Source organism: Gastrolobium bilobum, unplaced genomic scaffold, assembly GCF_033153095.1.
Source record: "Gastrolobium bilobum isolate Gb01-03AN ecotype WA unplaced genomic scaffold, APGP_CSIRO_Gbil_v1 utg354, whole genome shotgun sequence".
In the NCBI taxonomy this organism is placed as follows: Eukaryota; Viridiplantae; Streptophyta; class Magnoliopsida; order Fabales; family Fabaceae; genus Gastrolobium; species Gastrolobium bilobum.
Window position 1 is genome coordinate 286956 of NW_026897778.1, and position 17351 is coordinate 304306.

General features: G+C 32.8%; 1 protein-coding gene across 3 annotated transcripts; it reads right to left on the reverse strand.

Moving 5' to 3' along the window:
- Positions 1 to 1372: 1372 nt before the first annotated feature.
- On the reverse strand, positions 1373 to 15839 carry LOC133310249 (uncharacterized). Of its 3 annotated transcripts, XM_061511145.1 has the most exons (18): positions 15712 to 15839; positions 14637 to 14810; positions 13915 to 14096; positions 13584 to 13689; positions 13157 to 13233; positions 12452 to 12539; positions 8158 to 8346; positions 7841 to 7965; positions 5454 to 5534; positions 5249 to 5350; positions 4972 to 5067; positions 4700 to 4774; positions 3661 to 3780; positions 3109 to 3237; positions 2569 to 2646; positions 2019 to 2105; positions 1782 to 1868; positions 1373 to 1701 (listed from the first exon to the last, which is right to left on the reverse strand). In XM_061511145.1, the coding sequence occupies exons 1-18, from the start codon at positions 15764 to 15766 to the stop codon at positions 1651 to 1653; spliced, it is 1902 nt and encodes a 633-aa protein (XP_061367129.1). In that variant the 5' UTR covers positions 15767 to 15839; the 3' UTR covers positions 1373 to 1650. The 3 variants fall into 3 exon arrangements, with proteins under 3 accessions (XP_061367129.1, XP_061367131.1, XP_061367130.1); XM_061511147.1 differs by lacking the exons at positions 1373 to 1701; positions 1782 to 1868; positions 2019 to 2105; positions 2569 to 2646 and adding an exon at positions 3462 to 3527 and having other exon boundaries at positions 3122 to 3237; positions 7841 to 7967; positions 8160 to 8346; XM_061511146.1 differs by lacking the exons at positions 1373 to 1701; positions 1782 to 1868; positions 2019 to 2105; positions 2569 to 2646 and having other exon boundaries at positions 3188 to 3527; positions 7841 to 7967; positions 8160 to 8346.
- Between the last annotated feature and the right edge of the window lie 1512 nt (positions 15840 to 17351).

A 17351-nucleotide genomic window follows, 5' to 3' on the forward strand; every position in this document is an offset into this window, starting at 1 on the left:
ATTAGGCATAACAAAATTTCTATTTGCTTTCACGAATCATTTCTATGATGTCACCTAAAGTTGTTGACTACCATAGCTCGTGACTCCAAAAGATTATCATGCTCAAGTTTTTTTTTTTTTTTTTTAAAGGAGGGAAAAAAAGACTAATTTTGGAAACCAAGTTAACATTCCAATAAATTTACGAATCTGATTTCAACCCTCCAAGTTTTAAAAGCTGAAATGAGTCAAATAAACTAAAGACTGCAAAGTACAAACTGATCCTTGCCCCAATTATGTCGAAACCTCAAGAAGATTGGATTTCATATTAACAGCCCAAACAAATTAAAAACTATAGTTGACCCAATTAAAATTAGAGGTCGTTTGTTTAAGCTTTTAGAAAAAGTAACTTTTATCACTTCCTTATTTTAAAAGTACTTTTTACAAAAGTTAAAGCTATTTATATTTTGGAAAAAGTGTTTGTCATTTTAAATGACAGAAAGTTATGTAATTTTAAAAGAGATACAGATACAGAAAATTTGAATTTTAAATTAAAAAAAACCACCAACTTTCTCTCTCCCATGATTTTCGTTTTTTTGTGTCTATCTCTCTCCTAAAATGACATAGCTTATGTCATTTAAAATGACAAACACCAAACCCCTATATTTTTATAAAAATATTTAGATTTTGAAAAAAATATTTGACTTTTGACTTCTGCTTTTCTTAGAAGTTAAAATTTTTAGCTTCTGAAAAAAGTAAGTTTGTGACTTTTTTTTTTTTTTAAAAGCAGACATCCAAACGAACTAAAAACAAGAAGTGTTTTTTTTTTTTGAAAAAAAAAAAACAACTTTTAAAAAAAAAAAAAATCATCCAAACGGACCTTACAAAGGAAGCTCAATCTTCCTCCCGTACGACTTAAATTACTTTATGAAAAGCTTCTTCCATATCACATTACTACATTTCTAAGTAAGACTCTTAATGAACCGAACCAGTAAGAGAATAATTTGAGACTCAACTTATTAACAAGCTTGATGAACTTGGTACTTGAACCATCAAATTTGGGCTCTTTAATTATTGTGTCAAATGCTAAGACATCCTCAAAGTACTCATTATGAGCTCAACTCATGCCATTAACCCAAAGCAAGTTCCCTAATCGGCCATCATCTACTCTTGAGGCCCTGGGAAACATCATTAGATTCGTATAGGCCTTTGCTTGTAAAAAGCTAGGAGCATCATATGCATCATCATCATCTATTGGGTTGGAGGTTAGCATCCGCTCAAATAACCACTTTTAACCACAGTGTCTGACATCCATTGGGTTTTTTTTTTTTTTTTTCATGTCTAAATTTTAGAGCCAAATTTGCAGTCATTTGAACAACTTTTTCAACTTTTGGAAGTTTCAAAAAAGCAAATAAAGGTGCTTTACAGTGTAAACGTAAACTTGATATACCTTATTCTGTTTTTCTTACTGATTTTTAACGCTCACAATGGCATTATTAACCCAAAAATAAAAAAAGCATTGAGAATATTTCAGCAATGATGTTGAGCTGATGCAGCTAATTTTTAGTATCATTTGACAACAATATTTGGACAAGAGCTGCTAGCTTAACTTCTTTCTGCATTTGAAACTGAGGGAATATCACATGTGTGAAATCATTTGACATGTGTTGTGACTTATAATTTGGCAGCTTGATGAAGGAAAGTTGGGTCCACGCTGACTACAACCTAAAGAAAACATGTTCATTAGATAGTGTTGAAGAGTTACAAAATCAAAATAGTACTGTATTTCTTAAGAAAGTAAATACCTTCCCAACACTTTTGCCTGAATGGAGATACTCAACAGCATCTGCAACAGAATGCAGGCCTATAAATCTCTTCGGATCAACACCAACCTGTATGAACAAAAGAGAAAAGTAAAGGAACACAAACTTTTAAAGCATGGCAACTGAGAAGGATAACAACTAACTAGCAAATACCAGATGAAATGCTGTTAATAAAGAATAATTTTATTGATCCATAGATATGGAACACGTAAAAATTACCTTTAGCTTTCCTATAGAGTGAAGATTAAATAGTCGGTCAAGATGTTCTTGCCACATGTGACTATATTGCACCAGGAAAAAGCCAGCCTGAAAATTTGGAATTTTGTGTGACAATAAGAAAAGCAAATTGTGAGGAGAGAAAAAAAACAACTTTGTACAGGAGATTGTAATTCTTGGTATAATTTTTTTTAATTTAGAAACAATTAAACAAATACATGGTTAATGCGTTGCTCATACTACTTGTCCAAAATTAGAACAATTTTGGCTAGAAATTCTTAAATTGTAGGTTAAATCCAAATTTGTAAGCCAAGAATTGAAAAAATAAGTATTTGTCGTTCCAATATTTCATCACTGTATGATCTGACCATAGGATTGAGGTTTAAAAGTTCATGTTCAACTTTCCTGACCATAAAAAGTTCAACTCCTGAATGAGATGGATATTCTTAGCTCCGTAAGCCACAAGTGACAGAATGAAAAAAACAAAGAACCAGAAACAACATAAAAGTAATGGCATCCTACAAGTGCATAACTCCATCATATTGCTACATACCACAGTTTGGCTCTTGGCCAAGATCTTCTCGCACAATCCAGGGTAATTTGATGGCGTCCAACCATTATCTCCTTGATACTGATACAAATGAAAACAACAAATATGAAATCAATATTGTTCATTAACAATACATTTCTTAAGAGGACAGAGACAGCTTAGTGCAATTTATACTCCAAGGACTAATACTGGGTAATAGCTTCATACACTTTTTTAATGGACTTCATAGATAAGTGGGATAAGAGAGCCTAACGTTAGAAAAAAAAAAAAAAACTATACTAAGGTAATATAGCTAGCTAAAATCCAAATTTCATCCCAGACATCTGAGATAGGTTACAGAATTTCACAATAATTTAAATCCAATTTCCACTATACTTAAATGACGATAAAATCCTAGGTATTGCTTGAATCTAGAATCACTAAATGATTCAGTACTACCTCTTCAAAAAAAAGGGGTAGTTTTGTAATATTTTATAGATGCGGTGAAACTATCACATTTGCTGCTGTGTAATAAATTTGCGGCATGAGAAGAAAAAGAAAAACCTGAGAAATCATGCCAATAACAATGAGTCGTCCATGGACTGCCAAAGCATTCAAGCACAAGCTTAACATGTCACCACCAACAGACTCATAGATGATGTCAATACCTTTCGGGTACTCTTTCCTTAGAACCTGCCAAATTAAGTCACAAATTTAACATGTTGATAGGAAGCAGTTTACATAATAGAGGTTGAGGTGTATCAATAGTATCAGTGACATGTAGAAACTGTCTCAAAATTCATTTGACGAAGTATATAAGAGATAGCATAAACAGTTCCCATAAGAGAATATAATTAGCATTATCTGTAAAAAAATTCAACAGCCACTAGTTGGATATAGCTAAATACATCAAGGACCTGAGAATGTTATACTGTGCTTGTGTTGATTTCAACGAATTTTACATACAAGCACCCATTAACCACCTGAAAGGTTGATCATGTCATGCTGTAAATAAGACCAAGACCAACCATTTATCCTTTTTAATAAAAATCACAACAAATAAAGCAGTTATGGTTAACAGAAGCCAAAAAGAATCAGAGAAATAAAAAAGTATACAGTTTTTATATCTTCACTATGATAGTCTATGACTCTGTCAACTCCCAACTCTTTCAGAAGCTTGGCCTTTGCCCCACCTCCACAAGTTGCCACCACTGTATTTCCTGCTAACTTTGCAAGCTGCATAGACCAGGCAAAGAAACTTTTACACAGAAAAATTAAGAAAATTTGAGACTAGGAAATATAGAAGGAAACGCCCTCCAACTTAGTTATCTAATAATAGATATGAGCAAACATCGTACTATTATTTTTTAATTTCTTTTTCATCTGTTAGGACAGAAAGGTATTTGCATGGGAGAATAAAGGCAAAACAAAGTAGTTAGTTAGTTAAGCGGGATCAGTTAGATAAATAAATAGGGAGACCAAGGGTAGGGACATCATTAGGAAATTGTATTTTGAGAGAACCAAGCAAGTGCTTAGTTGTGAAAGAGGAAACCACAAGGAGGAAACCCTTGGAGGAGAGATCTTACTTGTTCTGCTCATTTTCAGTCAAGCAATAAAATCATTCTTTTCTTTTCTATATCTCCATCGTGGGTTCCTACCAAAATCTTGAGCGGTTTTAAGTCAAGAGATAGTCTATCTTGATGACTTTTTCACCTTTCTTTGTTTCATAGACATAGAACCTCATATTTAGAGTCCGAGAATCTAAGAAGAAATGGCAAGAACATATACAATATATCTCACAAAATAATTATGAAAAAACAACTAGCAATCTTTGTTTTAAAATAGTGGTTAGTTATCTTTAGTCTGAAGGAATCTAGGGACCACATCTAAGAGTTCTTTGTATGATCTCAAGAACAAGTAGCGCTTGGTTAAAATAGTATTAGTAATAAATGTCTGTCAATATAAAAAGAGCGTGAAGAAAATAGATAGAATAAAAGATACAATAGTCTGTTGAATTTTGTCCAGAACATTATGTTAGTTTGCCTGGCTTTGCCTACAACTATAGAACATAAGAAGCATGCAATTTGTTCCAACAAAAGATTCCTAGAAACATATTCATATTGCTAAGAAAAGTGGCATTGGATTTATGAAGTACCTGAACAGCAAATTGCCCAGTTCCTCCTGCCGCAGCAGTAACAAGGACCACCTTTCCCGATTCCATCTGTCCTGCCTTTGCAGTGTACAAAAGAGAATCTTATCAGGACAAGCCATCCAGTGGAAGATTAACTGAAACTAAATATAAGCTTCATAAAAGGTAGTAAACCATTAAAAAGCTTGAATTACGCTGATACATGATATGACTAGAGTTTCAAATCATAACAAATTAGTATACTTCTGAAGCAAGGAGACGATCTTATATTAGTCAACCTTTTCAAGAGCAATTGAGGCTGTTAATCCTGATGTAAGCATGGCAACAACTTCTGGATCTGGTTTAGGCACTGGAAGGGCATGTTTTGAAGGAATCTAGACCAAATAACAAGACAACGTCAATAACTTACATCATAATAAGTATACCTCGGTATCATCATCACATCAACTTAATAATTAAAACTAGCAGCTTTTAAATAAGTGGTTGATGGGAAATTCAATGATTACGATATTAATATGAAATAAAAATATTGACAATATGTTAAGCACAGCTCACCATTATGAATTCAGCATAGCCTCCGAAAGTCATGAATGCACAAGGCATACCAACTTTCAAGTCAGTAACAGAATCCCCAACTGCTGCAATTATTCCTACTGCCTAAAATGTAACACGAAAATTTGGTACACGTGTAAGTAGAGGTATACTGCATCAAGTGGTAGATATCATACCAAGAAATCTAGGCTTGGCGATATATCTATACCTCAAATCCTGCATCAAATGGAAGACGAGCAGCAGTATCACTGTTGTTGCCACCAAAATATCGGCCTGAGCTAAAATTTACCTATTATCACTAATTCTTGTTAGAATTATAAATGAAAATACATGTTCTAGATAAAGAGAGGATATTGCAAGTGAAAGGCAGACAGTGCGGGAGGGGGGAAGCTGTGTATTATACAAAAAGAAATAATATTAATTAATGTTAAGATACTTAGTTTCTTTCTTAAGTCATTGACGTCAAATAAATAAAAAAGAGAGGAACTGATATCATGAGATCACATGTTTTATCCAAGATCACACACATCTTACATTATAATCCAATAGTGTTCATTCTAGAGATACATACTTTTTGTCCCCACTCCTTCAGTCATGCTTAGGTTATAAATCAAAACTATCAAAGCCTTTGATGAGAGAAGGTATCTACCACCAGATCCCTCAGAGAAAACAATTCGTTGTGTCAGTCTAAGAGTTTATCTATTGGGTTTATATGTTAAGAACTGCGCCCTCTTTTTTGTCATAAAAACAACTTTTGAAGGTAGGCATGCTCCTGTAGGAAGTTATACATCTGAAAGAATAGAAGTGAACACAAAATCTGGCTTATTGGAATTTTACCATTTATTAACAGTTTATCTACATATTCTTAAGAGAAAAAGGTCCCTAAAAGACAAGTGTTTTCTCATTTTGGTCACCCAAAGTTTATTTTATCAACTGAATTACTGTGTGTTTTAGAGTTGTAAAGAACCAATTCAACCCAAAAGCTTAAGCTATTGGGTGAGGCCACTTTTATATATCTGAACACGCCCCCTCACACGAGAGCTCACTGGGCTTGAAGGGTAGACAATGCACAGGCCCACCTATCTGTGCGAAGAAATTCCACTTGAAAGAAAGTGGAGGGCGGTGAGGATCGAACCCGGTACACCGAGGCTCTGATACCATGTAAAGAATCAATTCAACCCAAAAGCTTAAGCTATTGGGTGAGGATACATTAATGGTTTTATATATCTCAACAAGAGTATCTCCTAGATCCCCCAAAGCTTATGTACACAGAAAATGTGTATGGTAGGACCAAACTCAGACGTATAAATAAAGTCAATGACTCAACTAAGAAAACTAGACTTTGAAGAATCAAATTGAGAATACATTGCTTGAAAATATTAGATTTTGCAGAAAAACTCAGGTGTGGTAGGAAGATGTAAAGAACCAATTCAACCCAAAAGCTTAAGCTATTGGGTGAGGATACATTAAGAGTTTTATATATCTCAACACGCCCCCTCACATGAGAGCCCATTGGGCTTGAAAGGTGGACAATGCACAGGCCCACCTACCTGTGCGAAGAAAGAAATTCCACTAGAAATAAAGAGGGGGGCGGTGAGAATTGAACCTGGGACACAAGGCTCTGATACCAAGTAAAGAACCAATTTAACCCAAAAGCTTAAGCTATTGGGTGAGGCTACATTAATGGTTTTATATATCTCAACAGAAGAAGAACTTACGAGCAAGAAGATGAAAGAAACTTCTTATTATCTTTTTTGGTCTTACTTTGCAACTCATACAATTGATACGACTCCACCCAAGATGCAGGTCTGCTGTATGAAGAAATCCAGGGTATTATGCACCCTCATGGCTGACTCAGCAAAGAAAGGAAAGATTGTTATGAAAAACGGTTAAGAGGTGTTAGGCAACATGTATTAAATGAGGAGGAAAAGGAAGATCACTTTTGGGCATTAAAGACTTTGGGCTTGGGAGAGACCAGAAGTTCTCCAATTCTTCTGGGAACTTGTTTTCTGTTTATCCTTCTCCCTTTCTGTTATTTCCATTTCTGCATTTGTTTCGTGCGTAATCTGTCCTGTAGTTTGTTACTGTTACTAGTTTCATGGAATGAGTTGATACCTTGTTGTTAGTTCCAGTAATTTCAATACAATTTGAGATTTTCTTATAGAATCATCTCTTTTTTAGTTTCTGGTTTATATCAATGTTTTTGGTTTGTATCATACTTGAACCATAAATACATAGTGCCTTACTAGTCCTTTAAAAACAAGCATTCTGACTCGAGAAATTTCAGAATTAATTTGTAACATACATGTATAATAGTTTTCTCTCTAAACTATTATACAGAAAAGTCACGAGTATATTAGATTAGTATATATTTATAATCAGTAATGCTGTTTCTGACTTGAACATGGATTTATTGAGCTAATGTATAATTATTCTAGTCTCTTAGTTTAGCAACCAAACAAAGGCTGTATCTTTTTCCACGATTGAGGCTATTTGTCAGGAAGTTAGGCCTTGGACATGTCTGACAGAGATAATTCTGAAAACAAACATCATCAATATGCATACACAAGTCCTCTCAAAGATATAGTAACTTACATCACTAGCATTTACGCCAGCATAAATTATCTTCACAAGAACATGGTTTGGTTTGACAGGAAATCTCAGTGATGTTTTCACTATGCTAGTAGCATTCCGAAAGTTGTGAGTCAAGGTCTGAACTACTCTGCAAACAGTAAGCAGCTATTTAAACCACTAAATAACCCATATTTCAATTAATAAAATTATGAGAAGTAATTGTCAACAGATCAGTCAATTTGAGGATATAATTGCACCCTTTCTAACGCTATGGAAATAGAAAATAAACATCTTCCAACAACATATATATGTTATAGTAAGAAAGAGTTCAAATACACACATTTTCTCAAAACTCTCGGGGAGTTTAATTGATGGAGCTTTGAATTCGGATCTTCTCTTAAAACGTGAAGAACCTATCATGTACTTTGCTTCTTCTGAAGGGGTGGGCCAGTACTCCATACCTCGACGAATAGTAATCCATAGGCAATGACCAGCTTTACTCTCATCCGTAATGAGCTCAAAAGCACCTTGACAGGTTAAAATTCTCATCAAATTTTATTATAGATTAGAAATGTTGACCAACCATTGATGATTGACTCAGGTGACATTCTCATAATGCTTATTAAATATTAACAAATTATTATTAACAACACAATTTTCAATCAACAAATGAATCAGGGTTTTCGGTACAGATGAAAGAAAAGAGAGAATAGAAACTGAGTAATATTTTGTGTATATTGGTAAAATATGAAGCAGCAAATCCGATTTATATTAGAACTAGACTCTTAATCCTAATTACATATATGTTGATAATATTTAAGTGTGAGTCATTGGTAAAATCTCACATTAGATAGAAATGGACCAAGTAAGGACCATATAAATGGGAAAAGATCCATAGGCTTCTTGTGTTAAGATTTTGGATTGAGATGTGAAATTAAACTAATGGAACTAGAATTTCTATTAATGAGGAAATAATGGAGACTAGCTCCTTACAACAAATAGAGGACAGAATCACACAAGAAAGAAGAATCTAATTGCTAGAGCAACCCTAAAAATGGAGGAAAAAACACCCCAAGAGGCCTCACATAGAACCTCTCTCCTCTCAACCAACTAACATTCTAAAAACCAGTGTTTAAAAACTCGGACCGGTCATCGACTCGGTCGAGGTACTGGGTCAATGGTTTAACCGAATTTACTGTTCACATATTAAAAAAACATAAACATATTACTTATATTAAAAATTCACATAAGAAAACTACCAATGAGCTTCAAAAAATAAATTGGTTCTCAATGATAACAAATATTATATACTTCTAGGCTTCTACTAGCTCTAGACCATATCCTAACACTGGATTAAAATTGCAATGTAAGCTAAATGCATCTTTTGTGCCTTGACATAACACAGATAAACTAAATCATGATAACAAATAGTAGGCATGAAATATACACTAAGGAGAAAGTTTCTACCAGATGAGACCATCAAAGTTTATCCCCACTTAACTTCTTTATATCATTATAAGATACAACTAAATTACATAAACGAACTGCACTAATCCAAAATATCTTCTTATTTTTTAATTATATTTATCACAAAATATGAAAATGATTTAATTCAAGAGTTCATAGCAGCCAAAAACAAAAATATTTACAAAAAAAAAAGTTTTACAAAAAAAGAAAAAGAAAAAAGAAGATGGTCAACCGGTCTAACCTGGGTCAACCGGGTTACTGAGTCGTCGGGTCTCCGCCGAGTCAACCGGTCCAAACCGAGTTGACTGCAGAACCGATCCAAAAGACGGCTTGGACCGGGGAACCCACCGGGTCACCGAGACCCGGCCGGTTTTTGAAACACTGCTAAAATCTATGCATATGATCTCTACCACACGCCCTTCTTTCATACAACAGCCTTCCACCCACGTTTGATTTGATTTGTTAAAATATAAGGGAAATCATAATGTAAAAAAATTATATTGTGTACGAATTTTTAAATTAAAATAAGGATCAGACGAAAAGCAACTCAAGAGATAGTATCGTCAAGCCTGTTTCGATCCTTTCTTTTTTAAGTTAGAAGTTATTTATAAGATAAAGCTAAAAAAAAGAGCTTAAAATAAAAGCTAAAAGTTGTTTGGTGACTACTTAAAAATTTTAGCTTAAAAGCACGTATTTCAAGAAAACTCTCTCTCTATCTCTATAGCTCTTCATTTCAAAAAAAATGCATACAATTCAAGAAAAGTAGATAAAAGCTTAAAAAAAAGGCTCTTCCTAGAAGCTTTTGGCTTTTAGCTTTTTCCTTCATTATAATATAAGAGTTTTTCTCAAAACTTGTTTGGCCTAACTTCTGCTTATAAGTAGCTTTTAGCTTAAAAAAGAGAAGATCCAAACAGGCACTAAATTTGGTAACAAAAATTTATCCACATTCCACAATACATAAAAAAATACCAATAATTCATGCTCCTTCATTTTTCCAACTTTATTGCACACGTATCAAATACAAAGGGTATTACATTTAATTTTGTGTTATTTTGTGTAGTTCATAGGCATATCAAATAACCGAGAGCACAAAATTTGTGCATTGATCATCAAACAGCTAACAACACAAATTATTCATTGATTCAACCACTTGTATTTTATTGTCCTGTTTGTGTTGTCCCACAATGTACATTAAATGCACCCTCAATAATATTCTTGTTTACTCTTTCCTTTTCAAAATAATTGTCGTTTGACATTTTGTATAAGGATTAAGAAAGTCATTAAATACCTTAATTTTAGGAAATATCACTATATTTGACTAATTACCCTTCCATTTCATTATTTCTCTCTCTCATTTCACTTAGAGAAGATACTAGGACATAAGGAGACAATTAGAAGTAAAAAATAATTAATATTTTTTTTGTTTTCCTAAAGTGACAAATAATTTAAACAAACTAAAGCTTCTAAAGTAATAATTATTTTGAAACAGAAAAAGTATACTGATGAATATCAACATCACCTTAATCCTGAATTAGTTGGGATAGGCAAGAAAGAGTATATTGATATGATAAAAAAAAGAGTCGCTAACCCCTATTTATAATAGTACTAAACTCTTGATTCTAATCAAATAAGTAGGGAAATATGTAAAAATATGAAATTATTGTTAAAAGATCATCCAAATACTTCAAAATATTCTAAGATATAATAATATTATGAGATATTTTTAAAATTTTAACATAAACGTTAGGATATGTGCATGCTGTGAAACACGGACACGAGAATTTTGAAGAAAAATGCGTGTCCGACACGTGTCCGACACAGACACGTTGGGACACGTTTGGACACGCGTCCGACACGCGGTCAACTTTTTGGGACACGTTGACTAGTGGGACACGCGAATTTGACCGTATCCGACACGCGGTCAACGTATGTGGACACGTTTTGGGACACGTTTTTTTTATAAAAAAAATAAAAATAAGATAAAAAAAATAAAAAATATTTAATAAAAACGAAAAAGTCTGGAACGGTGGAAGTGGCCTCTCGCGCTGGAACGGTCCTCGTCTTCTTCCTCTCGCCGTCGGTCGCCGGCTACATTTCCGGTCGTTGGTCGCGTCTCTGTCCATTCTCTGAAATTTTTCTTTCAATGATCTATAAGGAAGGATCTAATTAAAAAACTTGAGGAACATCAACATAAAAAGATCTAATATACAGTGCAACGTATGAAGGCTTCTTTTGAGACTATTGGCAGCATAATTTGTTTAAAAAACTTTGAAGAATCCAAAGGCAATATAAATATAAAAAAAATTGTTCTTCCGAGAAAGGAGTTTTTGAAGCTTGTGTTTTGATACAGTGATTATGCGTGTGTGTTTTGTTTTGTATCTTGATATTAAAAGAGAGTGAGAAAATGAGGGAGATGGTTTGATGAGTAAAAGGAGGAAAAGGTTGGGTTATTAGGCACCTGCAAAAAAGCCAGACCTTGTTTTTCTTTTCCAAGAAAACATGGGGAAAAGGAACAAAGGAAAAAGAGAGAGAAAAAGAGTCAAGAGTGAGATAGAGTTGTCATCTGTGCGTGTCTATGAGACTAGGAATTAAGACACCTTCAACTGCATGATTGATTCCTTCCCCTTTAACAATCTGAAGGTTTGATGTTCTATTATTTTTTTTTAATATTTATGGTATGAAATTTAAATATTTGATTGATTATATGACTTATTATGGATTTTTATATGTATTAAATTAAATTATATTATATATATTAAAAATTTTATTTAATATCAAAACGTGTCCCAACGTGTCCAAATATGACATTTTTTAAAATTAACGTGTCGGCGTGTCGTGTCGTGTCGTATCCCGTGCCCGTGTCCGTGCATCGTAGTGTGCATGCAATGGAAGAAGGGGTAACAGAAAACCAATCAATCATCCCCATGATGCTTTTGCAATATTCACATATAAATCAGACCTCTACAAAGTATTGTGATTTGGTAAGCTAAAGAGTAAACCCCCACCCTTGTTTGGCCAGGCCACACGATAGAACAAGGAAGTATTTTTATTTTTATTTTTATTTTTTTTGGAGAACGAGAAAGATTATATTTACAAACTGTTACAAAAAATTTGTAAATATAATCCTACTATTGGAGAATTGAACAAGGAAGTATATGGACTCACCTTTCACCACCGTTTCCATAGGTATAAAGCCTCCCATCAAAGTGATGAAATTGCGATCCATCTTTAAGCCCATATCAGTTTCAACAAACTGCCGAAACATTCAAAATATTATAGTAAATTGTAATATAGCATTACAAGAAATTTTGTTTTGAAAACCGAAAACCATTTAACAAATGAGAGGGGATATTCATCCTGCCTCATTTTTTTCACTACCATCGACTATAACCATGTACTCCGAAAAGTACATAGTTATAAGGAGAAAGTTATATTTATAAATTTTTTGTTTACAAAGTAAACTATGTACTAGAGGTAGTACATTCTAACACACAGTGTACTATCACTAGTATTTAGTGTAATTTATAAGAGTTTGTAAATGCAATCCTTCCCTAGTTATAATATTAAAGTTTTTTTTTCTCTCTCTACATCAGCTGATAAGTTTCTGAAGAGAGAGAAAAAAGAACAACTTTAATATTATAATTATGTACTCTCACAAATATATAATTATAATGGATAGTAGTAGAAAAATGAGGTAGTATCAACATTTTCCCTCTTAACAAATTACAAACAACAGAAAAATACTAGTCAATTTTACAGCACAGAGAAAAAGAAAAATTCTAGTCAATTTAAGCGGAGTATTTAATATTTCCACAGGTTAAAGATTAATAATATAACCAAGAATATCCATTCTTCAAATACAAATCTTACCTCAGGGCAAAGCGCATTGACTCGAATTCCTTGACGTTTGTACAGACGAAGTGCTCTAGAAAACATAACAACACCAGCTGCAGAAGTATAGTAGCGTTTTAGGAAGCAATAGTAAGTTAATTTATGCAATTGCTAAAGATGGAGATATGAAACCCACTATTTAAGCCTCACCGAAAAAGTAAAATTTATTTGTTTTTCCAAAATTTACCGTGAAATCAACTTTTCTGCTAAAAGCTCTCATCTCAGCATTTTGATTATAATTATAAACTTCAAGCCCAACAATCATCAAATGAATGCTCATAATTAACAACTTCATTTTTAAAGTTGAACAGTTCTTTAAGCTCTTTTGTGTAGCATATTTGTTTTGCTAAACTCAACAGAAAGTTTTCAAGGAGTATACCCTACTCAAAACTGGTAAATGACAAACCTTTAGAGCCACTATAAATAGGGTCAGCATACATTGGATAAAGACCAGAAGCAGAACCTACATTGATAATCGCACCAGGCCTTTTGGCAGCTTCCATGATTTTAATCTATTAAAATGTAAATAATCAATGTCACCAACAATTAATGGTAAACCTTTTTTTTCTTTAGATAAACAGAAAATGGTGAACTAATGTGTGCTCTAATGTGGTTATGTGAAAGCAAATTATGATATTTTCCCCATTGAGAATGTGAATCAACGTTCTTTTGGCAGCAACAAGTAAAAAGATTTACTCAAAAGGATATTAGAAAAACCAGGTCACATTTCATCTTACAGCATGGCGAGTGCAGTCAATAACAGCAGTCAAATTCACATTAACAGTGTGTCTCCATGAAAGAGTACCATCCGTTTGATCCTTATAAAAGGGTATAGGATTACCAATCCCTGCACTGTTAATACAAATGTCTAGTCCTCCATATGTCAAACAGTGCTTCTCAAATGCAGCAGCAAGATCCCCTGATGGTGGCAATAAATTAATACATCTACGTACACTTAAGACAATAGCAAGTGCATTTGATGATTTATAACATTTATCTGCATATCTTACGCTACTTCATGATATATGGAACACAAGGAAAACAAAATACATTTTTTCCATGTTATGAAAATGGAAAAAATGTGTATCATTTTAAAGGATGTAAAGTTATGTCATTTTAAGTGAGAGAAAGAGATAGATAAAGGAGGAGAGAGAGTGGACAAAAAATATAAAGGTGTAGGTCTCATCTCTTTGTGAGAGTGAAATGACATAAGTTGTGTCATTTAAAAGGACAAACACTTTTCCCTATGAAAATTTATCGTTTTCATTCTACCATGTAAAACTCTGTAACTAACTTCCTGTTGAGTGATGTTACTTCACTACACAGAATGGTAACACTATATTTGCTATGGAAGAACAAAGGAAGGTTTGATGAGAAGCTTATAGAGAGCCCATAAGCATGCAATTCCAACTTCCAGCATGTTGTTGTATGTTTTGCTAATAGACAATAGCCCACTTACTTGCTTTAGTCACATCACATTTTACAAACATTGCAGATGGATGTTTTAACTTGGAATGAAACTTGGTGTGAATTTTCTCAACAAGGGTTGCGACTTCTCTTCCCTTTTCCTCAGAGAAATCGACAATTGTGATAAATATACCCTTCTCTGCAAGAGCAAGGACTAGACCTTTGCCTGTATAAAAACCAGAAACACAGAATCAGATTACACATATTAATGTTTGAAGAAAATCATAGATGTGGTATAAAGTAAATTGCATCAAGCATATACATACGGATGTCACAAACACAAAAATAGATAATGTTCCGGGCTAGATTACACTCCAAAACGTACACACATTCACCAACCTACTCACCATACACTCTATGCCCAGAACTCTCCAAATTTCCCTCTCCCTATAAGTCCACACATGCACCCTTGATACCAGATTGTTGGCATAGAGATTCTGATCCTTTCAATTATAATATTTATACTGACGCTCTAAATATTGAAACACCAACCTCTATCTATTGCGCTGGACATTCTCTTTTCGACCACACCGAAGAGCTAATTAAATTGGGAAGGATTTAAATTCTTAATTATGAACCCGCCCCGAACAGGATTGCCTCTCGTGAAAGATATACGTGATTAGTCACAAATTATCATTCTTTCACCAGTCCGTGACCAAAGAGTTGCATAGTTGTAGCCTTAGAACTAATTCTTACATATGTAGATATATAAAAGAAGAATAATCATTTCATGAACTTGGAATTGAGTGATTCAATTACTAATAGTTGTTTGAACACGACCACAATAGTCACTATTTCATTCGTTGAAACAGCACAAATTGCTTCCGCAAAAAAATTTCAAAGAGCGAAAGAATAAATTTTTTAATTAGAAAATCATATAATATAGTATTGCTCTTTGTTTAAACTCAGGAATGGCTTAAAATTAATCTCCATAACACCGCTTGTTAAATCACTTCCACAACTCAAGCTTGTTTTGAATATTTGAATACCGATAACAGTTTCAGTTGAGAAAGTCAAATCGAAGAGTATCATAGATATGAATGGCGTTAAGGAAAACACGCGCTTACCGATTCCAGAGGCACCTCCAGTGACGAGTGCTGACAAACCAGGTTTGATCTCCATTATCGTTCTTCTTCTGCGGTCGCTGTTATGAACGGTTTAAGGAAAACAATAGATTGATAAATCAGGTCTTTTTATCTGACAACATGTGATTTAGTCTCAAATCCGGATAAGGATCCTCTGGAGTTGGAACATTATTAACTGCATGAAACGCAGTTGTAAAAAATGAAATTTTTATAAGAAAAGATAAATGTTTTTTTGATTATATGTTTTTTTAAGTGGAAGGTTATATTTGTAAAAATAAATTTATAATTTCTTAGAATCATATTTTAAATACTGTTGATTTTTACCAATTAACAGTTATGATTTTTGAAAATTAAATTCATTAATTAATTATTAATTCACAATAAATGATAACTGTTGTTTAACAAAAATCAACGGTATTAAAGTGTAGTTGTAAGAGGTTATAAAAAAAGGTTACATCTCTTTTTTATAATTATTTTATCATAAAATATAAATAAAATTTAAAGGTTAAGAGGTCATTAATAGAGGATCATGATCCTTCAGATCCTGAGATTCGGTTCCCCCCCTTGTTTTTACCGAAACTTGCCTAGGAATAAGTGAGGGTCATTTTGGGTTTCACGCTTCTTATACGCTCGGTTCCACGTGCAACATTTGTCTTTCAGCTTTTGTTCTTCTCGACACCGCGAAAAAAAAAAATACACAATTACTTGAAAAAATTATAACCATACAAAATAAATTAATTGTTATAATATTGTAACTAGTTTTGTACAAGGGAAAAAAGTTTTCAATGTTACTTTAGACAATTTTATTTAATGTTTACTAAAACGACGTTGTTTTGGGTTGATAAATTAAAAAATTAGAATAATAAAGATTATTATAACCCTGAAATAAATTAAATACACTATGAATTTTTCCCCAAAATGACGTCATTTCGGTGAAATTTAGATAAAGTTATTTAAAGTAACTTTGGAAAAAACAAACTCATTGTATAATTATAATTCTCTCCTATGATTATATCAATCATGCGAAAAATTATATTTACTATCAATTTTTTTTATTATCTTTTACTATTAAATCTTAACTGTTGATTTTCATTAATTCAATAATTATAATTTATTAAAAACTAATAATTAATTAATAAGTTATAAATATGATCTCATAAATGACAACTATTAAATTAACAAAAATCAACTATTAAGATTTAATAATAAAAGATAAAAAAAAATGCAATAAGTATAAACTCCCCCTTATATGATATATATATATATTTTTTGTCATACAGAGGATCCAGATCAACTTGACACCTCCTATGTTTCTCCTAAACGACAACAGAGGGACAAAAAATGTAGGAAATCGAAGATAATGTTACGTCACAACGGATTTGTTCCCGAGTTCAATAATAAAATGTGTTATATAATTTTTTTTCAAAGAATAATATTTTATTATTTGTAGGTAATTTAAAATGGTGAAATTATACTTATTATTTTTTCTTATTAGCTCTTATTATTAAATTTTAATCATAAATTTCTGTCAATCTAACGATTATAATTTATTAGGTCACATTTAATAATTAATTATTAAATTTTAATAAATAATAACCGTTAGATTGACGAGAATCAATGAT

Bases quoted from the DNA above. Each gene is read 5' to 3' on its own strand.
- LOC133310249 (XM_061511145.1), bottom strand. From the start codon at position 15,766: ATGGAGATCAAACCTGGTTTGTCAGCACTCGTCACTGGAGGTGCCTCT. The intron at 5,351-5,453 runs GTATAGATATAT...GTTACATTTTAG, and splicing joins CATTTGATGCAGGATTTGAG to GCAGTAGGAATAATTGCAGC. The intron at 2,106-2,568 runs GTATGTAGCAAT...CCAAATTTTCAG, and splicing joins TGGCCAAGAGCCAAACTGTG to GCTGGCTTTTTCCTGGTGCA.